This window comes from Aptenodytes patagonicus, chromosome 1 (assembly GCF_965638725.1).
Source record: "Aptenodytes patagonicus chromosome 1, bAptPat1.pri.cur, whole genome shotgun sequence".
In the NCBI taxonomy this organism is placed as follows: domain Eukaryota; kingdom Metazoa; phylum Chordata; class Aves; order Sphenisciformes; family Spheniscidae; genus Aptenodytes; species Aptenodytes patagonicus.
In genome coordinates this window covers 57105597-57122478 of record NC_134949.1, presented here as the reverse complement: position 1 = coordinate 57122478, position 16882 = coordinate 57105597, and the positions used below count along the sequence as shown (strand labels likewise).

General features: G+C 41.7%; 1 protein-coding gene across 1 annotated transcript in view; it reads left to right on the top strand.

Annotated features, from left to right (window-relative positions):
- The window catches only part of EP300 (EP300 lysine acetyltransferase), a 66789-nt gene that overhangs the window by 24889 nt on the left and 25018 nt on the right, over nt 1-16882 (top strand). The window contains exons 3-15 of the mRNA XM_076337206.1: nt 1369-1545; nt 3717-3978; nt 4756-4869; nt 5759-5995; nt 8564-8657; nt 9371-9505; nt 9889-10006; nt 10536-10710; nt 12808-12885; nt 13760-13869; nt 14358-14513; nt 15588-16031; nt 16555-16743. Coding sequence (XP_076193321.1) covers nt 1369-1545; nt 3717-3978; nt 4756-4869; nt 5759-5995; nt 8564-8657; nt 9371-9505; nt 9889-10006; nt 10536-10710; nt 12808-12885; nt 13760-13869; nt 14358-14513; nt 15588-16031; nt 16555-16743 — 2289 coding nt within the window. The remainder of the gene's footprint in view (nt 1-1368; nt 1546-3716; nt 3979-4755; nt 4870-5758; nt 5996-8563; nt 8658-9370; nt 9506-9888; nt 10007-10535; nt 10711-12807; nt 12886-13759; nt 13870-14357; nt 14514-15587; nt 16032-16554; nt 16744-16882) is intronic.

Sequence of the window (16882 nt, the reverse complement as noted above, 5' to 3'; positions counted from 1 at the left end):
AATGCAAACTGAATCCATTATAATGGATTGGCAGATGTTACAACCTGAAAAAGGAGAGTGTTTGACTAATCGCAGGTAATCTCTGGCCATGTAGGTTACTTCTCTGTGCAGGTTGGAGAAGCTTGGTAAGGAGCAGAAACAAGGTGTTTCTACTAGGGGAGGATGCTTTGAGAAAAAATGTGGGAATGATTGGAAACAAACCTACCACAGGAGCTTGTATGCACTTTTTTTGGATGCAGGAAAATGCTCAGACTTGAAGCAAAAAGCATCAGGGAGACTGAACATTATCTAGTCAAATGCTAATGTGAGTTGAAACAATACAGCTCTTTAAAATATTTTTGTGCCTTTATTATTGTGAGTTATGGCTCCTCTAGTATCCTGCCTTGAGTAATGGTGAGAGCTTGGTAATCTTAAAGATCTCCAGTTTTCCTGATCCTCTGTGGCCCGTTGTTTTGGTCTTAGAAGGCCAAATTTCCCATGAAAAAATAGATGGGAATGCAAGGAATGGGGAAAAAAAAGTCAGAGGACAAACAATTTTATTAACAAGGTTGATCCTGACTGTTGTTTAAATTCTGGGGCATTCTAAGGCAACAAATGGTATATTCTGGTATGCTAAAACTGTTGAATATGCAAATAGGCGATGCATATTGCAGAAAGGAGCATACAGCTTGTGTGAAATACAAATCTACTTCCCCTGTGGATGAATGGTTCACTAGCTTTGTTTTGTTTGCAGAGTTCCTTCCTACCATCTCCTTTGACCTCTAGTACCGCTCACTGCAAATGAGTTACTGTGACTGTGTGTGGTGTTACCTATGCCTATGGTGTATTCTTAAATTGAAAACAGTTGTGTACTGAAAATGCAGACACGCATTGTTACGGCTGTCTGGAGAGGAGCTGTGGGAGTGCTGACAGTTGGGTAGGAGGTTTTTGGGATAAACCCTGCCGAGATGAATGAAGGTGGTATTTGTCTCCATTTGGAGTCTGCATAGATGCAGGGAGTAGAAAAATTCTTCCAGACTTGTGAGTTATATAGTCTACGGTACAAATTTGTGATTGGGAAAGCTGAAATGAGAAATCTGTTGAACAAAATCTTTTATAAAGAAATAATCAGGCCAATTCTGACCAGACTGACCTCAAAGGTTGGTAAGTTGGCCTCACTCTGTTTATAGGAACTGTCTGTTTGAGGAGTTAATGTTGTGTGATGGGTAGATACATGCGCATAAGGGAGGAGGGGAAGCATGTGGATTGGTATTGCATTGCAGGTGGTTTATGGCTGTGATCACTCTTGCTTCTCTGAAGTATTCATTTGCCTTTTACATTGTGAACTTAAGCTATCTTACTTGAACATCTTACCATTTTAATTCCTAGATGGGAATGATGAGCAATCCCAGCCCTTACGGCCAGCCATATAGTCAGAATACCGGGCAGCAGATTGGAGCCAGTGGACTTGGGCCTCAGATGCAGAATAAAGCTGGACTGCAGAATAGCTTACCACAGTTTCCAATGGACAAGAAGCCAGTTCCTGGGGCAGGAATGCCTAACATGGTAAGTAGAATGAAAAGTGTCTCCAGAAAATGTTGTGGTAGACCAAAGTGGAGCAATATGCTCTAGTGTTGCCATAAGTTTTTACAGCTGTCATACCCAATGTGAATGCGTGCTCTGAATCCACACATAATGCACTTGCTTCAAGTCCTGAAAAGGCTGATATGAAGGAGAGGGATGAGTTGTGCTTTCTCTGTTGATAAGCTGCACCTCCACTCTTCGCCCTTCAAATCCTGTTAGCAGAGAAAATTAAATGGAGCTCCTTAACTGAGGTGAGCTTTGCCACCTGTTTGGACACTTCTGCTCTCCTCTCCCATCCCTTCTCTTGTGGTTGGTGTATTGGGCCCCTCCACCTCAGTGTAGCTTTGTCGTGAGGATTGTTTTCCTGCTTGTACTCTTTGATGCTTTTGGGAGAGAGAAGTATCCATTCTCAAACAGGTAATACCAATGATATGGCTTAGAAGCCCCAGTCATGTGTTTGTTCCTGTTTTGAATTACATGAACACACACAACAGTCCTGATGCTGGAGGTTCCCTGGCAGTTGTTGCTGTAGTAGCCCTGTTGCCTCCCCTTCCCCCCCTCCCCCCACCCTCACTGTTATTGCAGCAGGACTTAAGGAAAGGTGAAGTAAAGGTAGTGGGAAAAGTGGAGGGCCAAAAAGTGGATGAGAGGCCTTAATACTAGGTTCCCTAGCTTGAGCTTAACACTGGTGGCTGAATATGTTTGTCTCATTATTTTAGAAGCTTAAATTGGTTAGGGGTATGACATGCAACATGTCCTGCCTTTTTTCTCCCTACATGTATTTGTTAATTTGGGAACCAAATTCACATTTCTGAATATAGCTTGTGTTTCTCCCTGCTTCAAATTCCACCTCCCCACCCTCCGGGAGGGTCAGTCTCTTGATCTTAGTAACTGTTGCTGAAAAAACATTTCCAGGTAACTTTTGTACCTTTGAATTAAAAAGAGCTCAATCCTGTGAGTTTTATTTCATGTTTTTTAAGTTGAGCATGAAATGTTGGAAGCCTAGCAAACCAGTTGGTTGTATGAACCAATAAAGAAGCAGCCAAAACTTGCTGTTCAGAACCCCAGCTGTCATGCTTGTGTTCAGTGCAGAGTATGTAACTCCTTTGAAGTTGAACTGCTACCCAGTTGAACCTAGGAATGAAAAGTTGCTGCTATCTCAGTTGTCGTTTAGAATGACAGGCTGCAAACAAGGCGGTTACGGTCATATTGGAACATATACAAACCCTGAGGGGACTGAGTAATTGGTGAAGTCTCCTTGTAAAATGAAAGGTTAATACTAGTATTGAAGAGCTACAGGAGAACTGGAGTTTAGGAATGCAGGTAGCTGAGCTCTAAAAATCTGGAGATCTCCAGAAACATCCTCTAAAACCCTCTGTGAAGAGTCTGTTAGAAACTGAAGGCAGCTGAACTGAAGTGATATAAGCAACATAGAGTCCCTAAGCCTCTCTTCTTTGCTGAGTACTCCTCAAATGTCACCTGAAAGAAATACGAAGGAGTCTGAAGAAATAAACAGAAGTACAGAAGTAGTACTAGATGTTGCCATACTTTAGTTCTGTGGCATGTATTATCCTGAAGTTGTGCTTCATCTCTAGCAGAGACAAGGAGGTGCTTGTTTTGAATGCCTACATGCAAGTTTCCCGATGGAAAAAGGTTCCTGAACTTCCCCTTCATTCTCCTTTTCTAGAAACAGTCAAACTGAGGCACCTTATACTGAAATAGAGGGAAAACTCTATTCACTCTAAAAGGTGCTTTCTTCCGTTAATGTAAGAATTGTGGATGCAACTTTCCAGCCTCCAAAATGAGGAGGAGATTTGAGGTCTAAGTGCTATTAATATTTTCTGGTTGGTCTAGCACTGCAAATTAACCTGTGAACATGTGCAGAGTTCTGCTGGTCTTTGATAAGGCAAGAGCTAGGACTAGGAGAGTGATATGGGGAAGAAATTGTGGCTGGCAAGAGAATTATTGCCAGGACTGTTGGTAAGGGCTATATTTAATACGAGTCATCCAGAACTACAGATAGGTGGGCTATTCCCTTAATCACAGAATGTAGTAGTTGTTTCTCTTCTTTGATGTTGTTGTTGTTTACTTGCTCAATGGATTATTCTCAAAAATAGATTTATTTCTGGGAATTTCCTTTCCACCTTCTCCAGGGCCAGCAGCAGGCTCCCCAAGTTCAGCAAGCTGGGATGGGGCCAGCAGCTTCTCAAGGAATGGGGTCTGGAGCACCAACAGCAGATCCAGAAAAACGCAAACTCATTCAGCAGCAACTAGTTCTCCTCTTACATGCTCACAAGTGTCAGCGGCGAGAACAGGCCAACGGGGAGGTGCGACAGTGCAACCTCCCTCATTGCCGAACCATGAAGAATGTCCTGAACCACATGACACATTGTCAGGCTGGCAAATCTTGCCAGGGTAAGTGGAGGAGTGGTTATATAGATGCGGTCAACATTTGCAGGACAAGAAGGGCTCCTAGAAAGAGATGGAGAACTAGTGGGTGGCTTGGGAGGTAGAATTTTTTTTAACCTATCTGTCCCCTTAAGAATGGAAATAATAAACTTCTTTTGAGCCTTTAAAGTTTAGGCAAGTTAGAGGGGACAAGATAGCACAGAGAGATGAGTGAAGATCTTTTGCTTAACTTTGTAACTCACTGTAAGATCTTTTGGATGCTGCCTTCTGGTAAGGGTAGACACAAAACAGGAATCTGCAAGTAGTAGTCTACCTGTCTCCCTTAAACGGAAGAGACAAATCTCAAACAATAGCTAGCTAGGAATTAAGCTGATACTGGCATTGGTGAACTCTTAGTCTATCTTAGTAGCCAAGGAAAATGTATGCCACCTTTTTGGTAGCCTAGGCTTGTCTGGGTTGTGCCAGTTGCTGGCATCTCAATTGCTTGGTACAGTCTGCCTGATGTATATGGTGTTATCCTTCGAGCCAGGGAGACACAGGCTTCGGTGTATAACATAGAGCTTTCAAGTAAGCTTTAGTTGAGCCAATAGTACTTGAAGAAATTTAGCAACATTTTAAGGGCTAGTTAGTGCTGAACTATTTCAAGTAATACTTTACTGACCTGTGTTGATACAGATGTGTGTGCCCTGAGAGAAATAGTTGCTCTCTACCCAGTTTGTGTTGACCATGTTGGAGATACTGGCAGTAGTTTGTAAAAGCTTTTCATTCCCCTCCCTTTCTCAGTGGCACACTGTGCGTCTTCCCGACAAATCATCTCGCACTGGAAGAATTGTACGAGACATGACTGTCCTGTATGTTTGCCTCTCAAAAATGCTGGGGACAAAAGAAATCAACAGTGTAAGTCTACTGGGGAATTCTGTGTATTGGATAATCACCACAGGTGATAGTGGGTGATGCTTTTGAACCTGGGAACATGTAATATGATTTTCCTCTTGCTTTAGAGTCGCAGAGTATTTTTCTGCCTCTGATAGCTAGTGTTTATGGAAGCTTTCTAACTTTATTGGATTTTCCTAGCAGGAGAGTGGTAAGGGTGAAGAAGTCATAGCTCTCTCAACCATATGATGGGCTTTTCACTACCACCTCTTCCAGCTGGCCAGGTTCTGGAGACAGATGTACACACACAGAGGGTTGTGTCGTTTCAGCCCTGATGATATTTGGTTCTGTCTTCATCCTTTGTTTGCATCAGATGTCTCTTCTCCCTTCTCTTTGTGTCCCCTTGGTCTTCCTGCCAAAATCTTTGGCAAGATTTTTGTCATTGTGTTACCTGTATGTTTTTTTTCTTCTCCTTTCTTAATGTTACTTTGGGCTCTTCTCATGACTAAATGCGAGCTGAGATATTTCTTGGTTTAAGAAAATTAATTAAAAAAAAAAAAAGGCATTGCAATGGCTGTTCAAGAGCTGTATGTATCCTTCTGCCTTTAGCCTCTGTGACATGGTGTGCCTCTGTTTTCAGTTTGAAGAAAACAGATGTGTCCTAAATACTTAGAGTGGGATTTCCTCTCAGCAGCTCAAAGGGAAAACAGCATGTTGTTGGAATGGCTGGTTGGGTCAAAACTTGTCTCCCTGTTTCATGACAGGTTTTCCAGGCCTGGCCTCTTCTCTGCATGCTCCTAGAAGGAGATGTTTTAGTTCTGAATAGCCAGTGCACTCTTTATGTTCTTTCCCTGTTTTTGTGGACCTCTTTGGTTACCTCCTGCTGTTTTTATTAACTTGGTATGTCTTCTAGCGCTGCTGGGCGGAGCTGCAGTAGGACTTGCAAATACTGGCTCTGTGGGCGTGGGGCAGCAGACAACGCCCAACATAAACACTACCAGTCAGATAGACCCCAGCTCCATCGAGAGAGCCTATGCAGCCCTTGGACTGACCTATCAAGGGAACCAGATGCAGACACAGCCCCAGGCTCAAGTGAAGAATCAGCAACAAGGACAGTCACCCCAGGGTCTGCGCCCTATGAATCCTATGAGTAAGTTTATCTGCTGGTGTTAAAATACAAACTACAGGCAACTTTCCTGTGCTATATCTAATGCAAATTTTCTTAACCTACTAGCTTAATACCGCTAGTTAATTTGCAAAAGGTATTGCTTTGTAATATTTTAGACTTGAGATAGCAAGCTACTCAGTGGAACAGGAACATGAGAGGGCCCAGATGCCTTCTCTTGGAAAACAAGTTCTCCAGGAAAAGTATTTTCTTTAGAAAAATGATTTTTTTTTTTTGAGAACCAGTTTTCCAAAGCATTTTATTTAATGTTGTCTTGTAGCTTTATAATTGTACTGTAATGCAAGTTTCGGGCTTTTTAGGAATTTTTAATTGGAAATGCATGCATTGGAATGCCTGTATTTAACTCAGACTGCAGCATTTTACAGTTGTAACTCAGATATGTAATATTTGTTTTAAAAATGAAAAGTAGTAAATAACAGACTTTCTTTCTGAATCCTGTCACGTGGACTCACATAACTGTAAACTGTCTGGGTGGCTTATTGCAAAATCACAGAAGACTACATAAGAATTTTAATTTGAAGTGCAATTAATTCTAACCTGGCTATCACTGGTGTCGAGTGAAGTAACCTGTAACTATCAAATCTAATTTTGATAGTTTGAGATTATATCACAGGAATCTTTCTCACCCCCAGGTCTTTGCTTGAGTTGCTTAAGTAGAGGTGGTTTTTTAATGGAAAAGAGGAAAGATGAGCTGGTAGAGATTTATCACAAGCTTGTATGGGATTGCAGTGGTCCTGCCTGTGTGCCCCATGACGAGCTCGTGTACTGAATGCTATGAGGAAGGACCTGAGAGATTGCAGAGGAGAGTAGCAGTTGGTTGCAGGCTGCAGTTTGATGTGCTGTTTCTGCACCAAAGGACATGCTACTCCTGAGTTAATCAGGAAAAAGCTGTTGGGTAGAGTAGACTTGTTAATGAGATGACTGGTCCTCATAGGTTGCATGTGACTTGTATACTGCTAAAACTTTGCTTTCTGGTGTGTAAAGCGTTTTTTAAAAGAGGAGAGGGGAGAAGGTCCTGAGAGCTTAGTCTTAAAATGATTAGATTAAAATATGATTTTCTACTGTGTATTAGAGTGTTTTACAAATAGATTAATTTCTAGAAGCTCTAAAATGTTATAGTGAGAGCCTTGAAAGATTGAAAGGAATGTCATCCATTTTTCTGAAGCAAAATGGTTCTCTCTTTATTTATAGACACAGAGTTTGGCCTGTGCGTTCTTATTGGGCACTCCTTGTAGCACTGATAAGAAAATCCAATGAGATGCGGTTGAAAAGCTCTTGGAGCGTGAAGGACTGAAGCTTAATGTAGAAAACAAGCATGGAGAGTGTAGACTTCTGACTGTTGTTTCATTATTAGGAGCGGGTGGCTAAGGAGGGAATTACAACAGGTGAGACAGGAATTATCAGGTCATGGCCTACATGACAACAGGGCTAGTTTAGGAGAAACAGCAAGATTTGGTGAGGACTGCAATGTGAAAAGATGCAGTCCTAAGTAGATCAAACAAATGGTCGGTTTTAGCAGTTGAAAAGGGAGAGTTAAGGCAAAGGTTGACAGTTGTCTTCTACATCAGCTTGCTCTCAGATAGCAAAGTGAATCCGAGAAGGAGAGAAAAGTGACTAAGGGAAGGGAGGCTGGAGGCAGCTTTATGAAAAGACTGTTAAACACTTGGTTGTGATATTAGAGGTATGTATGAGGCTTGATATACTTAATTTCAGTGGATTTCTCTTGTACGCAGTGTCTAATTTTGCTTGAAATACAGATTCTGTAGGATTCAGATGTCCTAAATACATGTGAAGCTTGGTGTAATGGCTTTCATGCTGCTACTCAACTTCACGAAGTAATCTATTCAGAAGCTCCAGACAGAAATATGCTGCATTTTTCTTCACTATTTGAGTCTTAGCTGTAGTGTGTGAAGAAAATAGGCAACTTTTTATGGTGATTGAGATCTGCTGTGATTCAGAAAAGCAGATTTGGTACGTAACAAATTACTAGAGGTTTTTCCTGCAAAGGATTGTCAGATTTTCCTTCTTAGTACAAACATTGGAGTTAGTTGTAGGATCCTTAAGTATGGAGTGGGTGAGAGGGGACCTTGTCAGATATAGGTGGTAGCTGATGTTTTAAGTTTTGGAAGCTTTTGTGAATATATATCCTAAGACCCCAAATGACAAAAAAAACCCCAAACCCAACTGCTTCTAAACAAAAAACCAGAAGTGGTTGGTAATGCTGAATCTTTAGTTAGGGAGTCACAGAAAAGGACTCTGGTACATAATGTTTGCAGCAAATTGAAGTTGCTTGTTTGTTGTGCAGAAGAGTAATGTGGTGTGATGCTTCACTTGGAGGTCACCAGTGTTGTGCCTCAGACTTTTTCTAAGTTTGTAAAATTAAGAGGGTAAAGAGAGCAACGGGTAATTAAACTCCCTTCACAAAAGTCAAAGTACTTGAAAGTCTAGATCCTTGTTATTGCTGAGCAATTACTGATTTTTGCACAGTAATTGGGCTGTTCATTTAAGAATACTTATTCTTCTGTTTTCTAGGTGCAAATCCAATGGGAGTGAATGGAGGAGTAGGGGTTCAAACCCCTAATCTGCTGCCTGACTCAATGTTACATTCAACCATGAATTCTCAAAAGTAAGTTGAATTATTCTTTGTACCCCAGTGATTTTGTTCAGCTGCAAATGCTGATGATTGCCCATAACAAATGAGATGAAGGGGAAAGGGGTGTACGTAAGGATATTGCATGCTTATACTAGGAGGGACTAACTGATGGTTGTGCTAAAGGACAGTTGGAAAAGAAGCCTCATAGTCGTGATGCCTTTGTTCTTATCCTTTCTAGAGGTCTTGGTGTCCATTTTAACTTTGTCACTACTTGCAAACTGATGTTTTTTAGGCCACAGAGGTTACAGGCATTATCTGCTTTAGTATCTGGGCAGATCTGAAGCTCCAGTGCATTTACTGATCAGGGTGGCATACCGCAAACCTGCCATTGAGCTGCAGTGGGAGTAAGGGGCAAGTTATTCACTGAGGTGTAAAAGCAATCCTTGTACTTAATAATCTCATGGCACTTCTTGTATAAACAGTGGGGTAAATGCCATTGATGGCTGTCTCTCCCTTTGGATTTTGTAGCTTTTGTTCCAGTTTTCCAAATCCTTGGGTAGGACAGCATGTACTCATTCACGGTGTTGTTTTGGTGTCTGTGCAGCTATTTCTGCAGAGTTTGTCCATTGATTAGGGAATGGCTGAACTAGCACTTTGTCCTAACATTATTCTAAAAGAGGATATGACTGTAAGATGACTAAGCTTGGGCTAGACTTTCGCCCTCAATTCTTACTCTGTTTTTGAAGCCCCATGATGAGTGAAAGCACCAGCGTTGCCAGTTTGGGAGCCATGCCAACAGCTCAACCATCCAATACTGGAATTCGAAAGCAGTGGCATGAAGACATTACTCAGGATCTCCGAAACCACCTTGTTCATAAATTGTGAGTAGCTAATATCAAAACAATCTCCTGTTAGGTGAGTTGCTGCCTCTGAGGTGTGTGTGTGGGGCAGGAGGAGGCCCGGCTTCCAAAACCAGGGGACCAGGGAGTGAGTTTTGTCAGGGTCCGTGAGAAGGGAAAGCAGAAGCACGAAAGATGGAGCTGCATCTGCTGGTTTGGGGCTGTTGTACTGGAAGTGTCCCACTCTGTGCTCAAGCCATCTACACGGGGCCAGTGTCCCCCGGGCGCAGTAGCAGTGCTGCAGTCTGTCGGAAGATTTGCTTGCTGCTTTGTGTTCAGATCACTGGGGTTGGTGCTGATGTTCCCACCTGGGGACACCCTAATCACTTGTGTGCTTTTTTTTTTTTCCCTCCCTCCCCTGCCAGAGTCCAAGCCATATTTCCTACTCCTGACCCTGCAGCACTGAAGGATCGGCGTATGGAGAATCTGGTGGCATATGCTCGGAAAGTGGAAGGGGATATGTATGAATCGGCAAACAGCAGGGTGAGATGCCATCCTCTGTCATCCAGTTTTGTGTGTCTCTGCCTTGATCCCCTAGTGATTGGGGAGGAAGAGGAGTGAAAGCACAGATGAGAGTCCCAGGCTGAGGAAGCGTGTGTTCAGGGGCTGCTGGATGGGGTCTGGGAAGCAGCCAGCTGCAGGCTTCTGCCTGGGCGTGCTGGGAGTCAGGGTGGTGCCTGTCAGGGTGTGCTGTCCCTGAGACTTCTCAGGGTTCCCTGAAGGCAGCGTGAAGCTCTTTGCTGTGATTCTCCCAAAGAAGTGTTGGACGTGAGAGAACGTGAGAAGCAAAACGTCCAGTGTTGGCCTAATGGTTGCCAGCAATGCCCTGAGCAGTGCCCCTTTTTGCCCTCCCGTCTGTGTGGCAGCCCCTGCAAAGGGAGAGCCACCCCCGCCCAAGCAGAAGTGTGTGTGTGTGGAAGGCTGTTTTCCAAGCTTGGATCACTGGGACCTGTGGTCTTTACTTAATATGTGTTTGTCATCTCCTTTCCTGACTTGTATTCCTCCCCAACAGGCAGAGTACTACCACTTGCTAGCGGAGAAGATCTATAAGATTCAGAAGGAGTTGGAGGAGAAACGAAGAACCAGGCTGCAGAAGCAAAACATGATCCCAAATGCTCCAGGCATGCCACAGGCTCCCATGACTCAGGGGCCCAACATGGGACAGCCCCAGCCAGGGATGTCTGCAAGTAAGAACAGTTGGGTTACTGACTACCTGGTACAGGGGAATTGTGTAATGTCATTTTGGTAGCCTGGTGACCATTTTGCCTTTCTTGTTTCACAGGTACCTGGCTTCCTCAAAATTAAACACAACTTTCTCCTCTTTGTTCAGAAGTACTTGCAAAATCTTTGCTTTGCTTATGTGTTAATTAATGACCGTAGATTATCTAAAAGCATTTAGTCTTGTGAACAAATTGAAATATTCTAAACCTTTACACTTACTTTGAGGGTGGAGGGAATGGAGATTAAGTTGCATCCTTGACATTGTAGAACTTAAGTCTCATTAGATTCACCTCTAGAATTAATTGAAGATAACTTCGGTTACTGTAAGAGAAATATATTTTCATAATACTTAATTGTGTGGTGTTTAGAATTATCATCACTATTACTATTGTTGCTTAACAGAGAGTATGATGATTGGAGTACTTAGGTATTTATGCCTTTGAAAGTTTAGATAGTGCTTGTTCTGTGCCACGTTTGTTTTTTTCCGGACAAATGGCCTTTCCAGCATGCAATGAGAACCAGATTTCACTCTTTTCCCCCATGCAGCTGTCTTCTATTTCACAGTAGTTCTGTTACTTGAATTGACCTTCCTAATGCTAAACAGATTATTATTATTAGATTCCCTGCTAACCATGCATTTGTATATTAGAATAAAATTGACTTTGGAGAGGAGTCAATGATCAAAACTTATCATGCTGCTGAAGAGTGTAATGTCTCTTTACAATATTAGGAAGGGATGAGGCGCTATAGACTGTCGGGTATCTAGTATATTTTTATTTGGGTAACAGATAAAAACAGGTATCACTACTTATTGTGGATGATATTTTTAGTTAGAAAGTGGAGAAAGGCATCTGCTAACACTGTAATCTTGCATTTCTGGTTAAGTCCTGTAAATAATTGAAATACAGAATTTTAAACTGTACATTTCTAAATAGAATTGCATCCCTTACTCTGATTTAACTTTAAAAGAGAACTAATATTTTATTAACTATTTGAGTCAAAATCTGTTTTAAGATTATTTTTATTGTCTGTGATTGTAGACTGACAGCTCTGGAGACTGAAATAGTCTTTCTTAAAACTAAGCGCAACAGTTCTGCAACCATATTTTTTAGAGCCCACGCCACACCATCCCCGTCTCTCTCCTGAGAGCTTCCTTCTCAGAAGAAAAGGACTTTCTCCTTCATTCAGTCCTGCATGTTCTTAGATACTTTATGGTTAAGAATTTAGTTCTTGAGACTCCTCATGGGAACGGATGTATTACTGTCACTGACACTGTAATAAGTTGTCTAAGAAGATAGGGTCAAAATGTGAATTAGTCAACTGAGGAGGCAAAAAAAACTTCCTGGGTGGTTTTTTTTCCTAACACTGCAGAAAGATCCAGTAGCTCCAGGTATATGCTACAAGAATCTTGATCTGAGTCCTTTTTCTCCTGCTTAAGTTTGAATGTATCTTGGTAAATCCAGTTCTGGGTCTTTTTATGCTTAGTGTCAGAACAGGATTTACCGAGATGCATTACCAAGATCCAAGAAAGGTTCTTAATGGTTGATGCTGTGACTTTATTTGCTGTAACTTCTGTAGAAAGTTGATCTTCAGCAGTAGATGTGACACTTTTGGTTATTTATCATGTACTCCAGTAGTTCTCAAACTTCAGAGCTTTGATAAATACTCTGAGCCATATAGTTTTCATAGTGTTTTAAATCTAGAGGTGGTGTAACAGTGTAGAGTGGTCTGTAGAAGTTCTTGTGGTCTGGAATGTTCGTGAGCTGCTGAGTTTGTCGTTTTATCTCGGTAACGTACTCCAAATTTGTCCTCAATTTCTGAAAGCTGACTCTAAGTCAGAGGATATTTCTGTCAATGGAAATGGAAATTTTCAAGGAAGTTTCTGGTTTTGCTTCACACTTTGAGGACTCTTGAAAAGTGTTTACAGTTACTGGACTGTGTCTGTACTTTTTTTTTCTTTTACACATGGGTTTTAGTGTGTAATTCTCACTAAAATGTTTTGTGGATAAAACCTGGTGGTCTTCTAAATGCCATAATCTTATTCCAATATCTTTTTTTTCCAGATGGTCCTCTTCCCGACCCAACCCTGATACGTGCCAATGTGCCAAACCAGATGATGAATCGCATGCAGGCACAGCCAGGTAAATATTTGAAGAAAATTCGCTACTGTGATTTTGAAGGAATCTTGGAATTGGGCAGCTCTTGCTGAAGTGTTATAGCCCTTGTTTCACCTGCAGTTTCCCCATTTGATTAAGAAAATAGCTATCTATATTGTATAATACTTATGTAACTATATATATTATATATAGAAAAAACTATATATATATCTCTAATAGCATTTCATGATCTTGTGAATTTAAGAGCTGCATGTTAGCTGCTTGCTTTGTTAAGTAAAGAACTTGATCCTTTTGGAACTTCTGATCGTGTGAACATAGGATGGTGGGGTCAGTCAAACATGGTAGGCCTAGCCAGCTTAGATGAGAACACATTGGTGGCAGAGGGAAGATGGTGAGAATTATTGCTCAGAAGGAAGGGGCAGAATCTTTGTTACATATTCAAGAAGTATTGTAGCCAACATACAAAGTACTTAAGGAAGTGAACATATGGTTTGGGATTCAATAAGTGAATTTCTAATATGTAATTAAGATAATGCAACTTTCTGTAGAAAGTTGATCTTCAGCAGTAGATGTGACACTCTTGGTTATTTATCACGTACACCAGTAGTTCTCAAACTTCAGAGCCTTGATAAGTTAGTGGAAACAAGTCTTTTGGGGGTAAAAACCTAGTCTGTATTCTGAAGTAGTATGGTAGCTTGGACACTTTATATTTAAAATTGTTCCATGTAACTGGTTGATAGAAGGAAATATTTCCTTTATAGTATTGCATGCTTGAAAACTGGTTGCTAGAAAACGAAATTAGGAAGAAACTGACAGCATTTCTTCTCCAAATGTTGAATGGTGCCCAAAGGAGAATTCAGGCCTTTGTTTATAAGTGTTTTTTGGCACAAACACACAGGAATGAATCAGTTTGGCCAGATGAACATGCAGCTGTCACCGATGGGACCCCGGCAAACCCCTCCTCTTCAGCACCCTGGACAGCTAAGCCAGGCTGGGGCCATGAACCAGGTCAGTGTGCGTTTCGTTCAGGGTGTTGAGCTCTCAGGTTTGCCTCTGTTGGCTGTGGTTTCCTTAAGATAAATAAAAAGAGATTAAAAAAAATCAAGCATTATTTCTTCATTCTGTTGACCCTTTGGTTCCTCCTTTTGCATCTCCACTGAAAGGTTTGTCTGGTCTGTGGTAAGCCTTTAGGTCTTGGTGGTAAAAATTGCCTAAAAATTAAGTTTAAGTGGCTTTTAGTGCTGTTGCACCCTTAAAACAAGGAACAAAGATTAAACGTTGAGTCACAGTCCCAATCTGAATTCAATATCCTTTTCCTTGGCTTACAAGGGAAATCATTATAACTTCTGGTTTTTGAGAGGAACTATAGTAGGCTTTCCATATTGTATGCTACAGATAAGCGGCGAGCATCAATTTCTGCAAGATGAATGTTTTTTGTAAAATGTTATGGAGGTGTACGCACATTGTGTGAAATTAGTTCCTTTCCTCTCCAACAGATGGGATTTCCTTCACGTATGCAGCAGCCAGGAGTTGGCCAGCCTTCTGGTCAGAATCAGTTTCTACAACAGACCCAGTTCCCTGCCTCCTCCCCAGGAATGAACACAGCGAGCATGCCTATGACTCAGCCTGGCAATCAGACACCAGTTTCTCAAGTAAGTTTCTGATTTCTGAAAGTGGTGTCAGTGGGCTCTGTCACATACTGTTTTCATTGTTCAGTAAGTAGTAATGGAGGAGAACTTGTTTTCTCAAGATGCTTTTGGAATTGTAGTCAACTGAATTCATTTATTGAGATTGCATTTTCCTGATGTAGCACTGGGAATGGCAAGGGTGAAACATTGTTGGCTTGTTCTTAGGCTTAAGTTTAAGTGTGACAGGAATTTTTTTAAGTTTGGTTTTATGGAGCAAAGAAGAAATTGTTACTCAGCAGTGCAGTAGTTAAGAATTTCTTGCTTAATAATGAGGCAGCAGAGCCTGAGAAATTAAGAGATCGTGGAAGAATAAGTCATAAAAAGGCATGTCTATCCAGGACCAATATGTGTTCCTGGCTTTGGGGGACAGGAGGGTTATCACTACGAAAGATCTGAACATACGGTCTAGCAGTTTCCTTTCTGTCCTTTCCCTCTCCCTTTTCAGCAAGAACCTTTCAGGCCAGGAAGAAGTAGGGAACGTCAGTTTGCTTCTCGTTGATGCTTCTTCCTAGTTTGCAGGCAAGATTATTGTGGAGTGACAGCTCTTTTCCTTGACCAGTACCATTTTTTTGTAATCTCATAATGGTACAGTTACAGCTGTACTTACTTCTCATGATAAATTCAGTTTCCAGTCTTGGGGGTGGGGACATGAGCACACTAAGTGTATTTGCAGTTTTTCACTGTGGTGCATTGTCCCATATTCAGGATATACAAATCTGCAGTTTTAGAAAAGAAAGAAATGTTTTGCAAACTGGGAGTGTAGGTGTGCCATTCTTTAAACATATCAACAAGTATAAGTTATTCTATTGAAACATCTCTTTTAGAGCTGAATAAACTTTAAAACGGCTTTATATTCATGTGGAGCAAAATAAATTGAATAGATGGTTTCTCCTTGTGAAATAGAGTTTAAAAAAAAAAACAGATAATTTGTCACATTTTTAAAAGTATGCCAGTAACTGTGGGAAAGCAGCCATTTGACAGTAATTCCCCTCCTTTTCTATTTCAAGTCATTGCAAATGTGTACTTGTTTTCCCACAGGCACAAATGACCAGCGCTTCCTGTCCTGTGAATTCTCCTGCAATGGCTCCAGGTTCTCAAGGGAGCCATATTCACTGCCCACCTCTTCCACAGCCTCCCATGCACCGAAATTCTCCTTCTCCAGTACCTAGTCGAACCCCGACACCTCACCACACGCCCCCAGGCTTGGGATCACAGCAACAGCAGGCAACAGCAGCAGCTGCCACCACTGCCCCCACACCTACTCCTCAGGCAATGCCACCTGGACCACAGTCGCAAACTATGCACCCCCCTCAGAGACAGACTCCAACACCTCCACAGGCACAGCTGCCTCCACAAGTCCAGCCTCCAGTTCCAGTTACCCCTTCTGCAGAGCAACAGCAACAACCCTTGTCACAGCAGAGCACGACAGCATCTGTTCCCACACCAACAGCACCGCTGCAGCCTCAGCACCCCACAACACCTGTAAGGAAATACTTTAATTGTGCTCTCCCTGCAAATGTTTGTGTAATGTTTAATTTTCAGTTGGTCTTTATTTTTGTGCAAGTCTGTGATAATGGAGGTAGCTCCTGGCATGTTTAATATCAAAATAGGTTTTACTGCATTTGGGAAGTAACCTTTTTACATCAAGTCTATAGATCATCTGGTGTTTCCAGCGAGGGAGTATTTTTCAGAAATCTAGTGCATGTTTTGAAATTCACTGTGAAACATGGATGAGGTCTTTAGTTATGTCTATGTATGTATAGTGGTGGTGTACAATAGGGAAACAGTATGTAATTATCTATATATTTGGCCTTTCAGTGCACGTTTCTGTTGCATGTTTTTCTGTAGTTGTAGTTGTGTAGCAGTATGTTCATCAGGTGAAGCAAGTAGAAGGACTGGAGTGCATTTAAACTTGGTGGAAACATAGTATAGGTAAAAGGTAGTTTAGAGAAAGAAAAATAAGTTCATTAGAAGCCTGTTTGTAATGTGTGTTTTGTTCCCTCAGCTTTCACAGCCGGCTGTAAGCATTGATGGGCAGGTATCCAACCCCCCATCCACCAGCAGCACAGAGGTGAACTCTCAGCAGACTGTTCCAGAGCAGCAGCAGCCACCCTTGCAGGAAGTGAAAATGGATATTAAAACAGATGAAGGGGAACCAGAACAAACAGAGCTGCAAATGGAGGAGAAATCTGAGGTGAGATTGTTGGCCAGTTGTTGCGTAGAATTTCTTTATCTAGTGCTGCTAGATGCTTTCTGTCTCCATGCAAGCCATTCCTTCCAGAGTTCAATGAGAGCTGTAGGTGCTACCTGCTGCTGCTATTTTGATTGTCTTC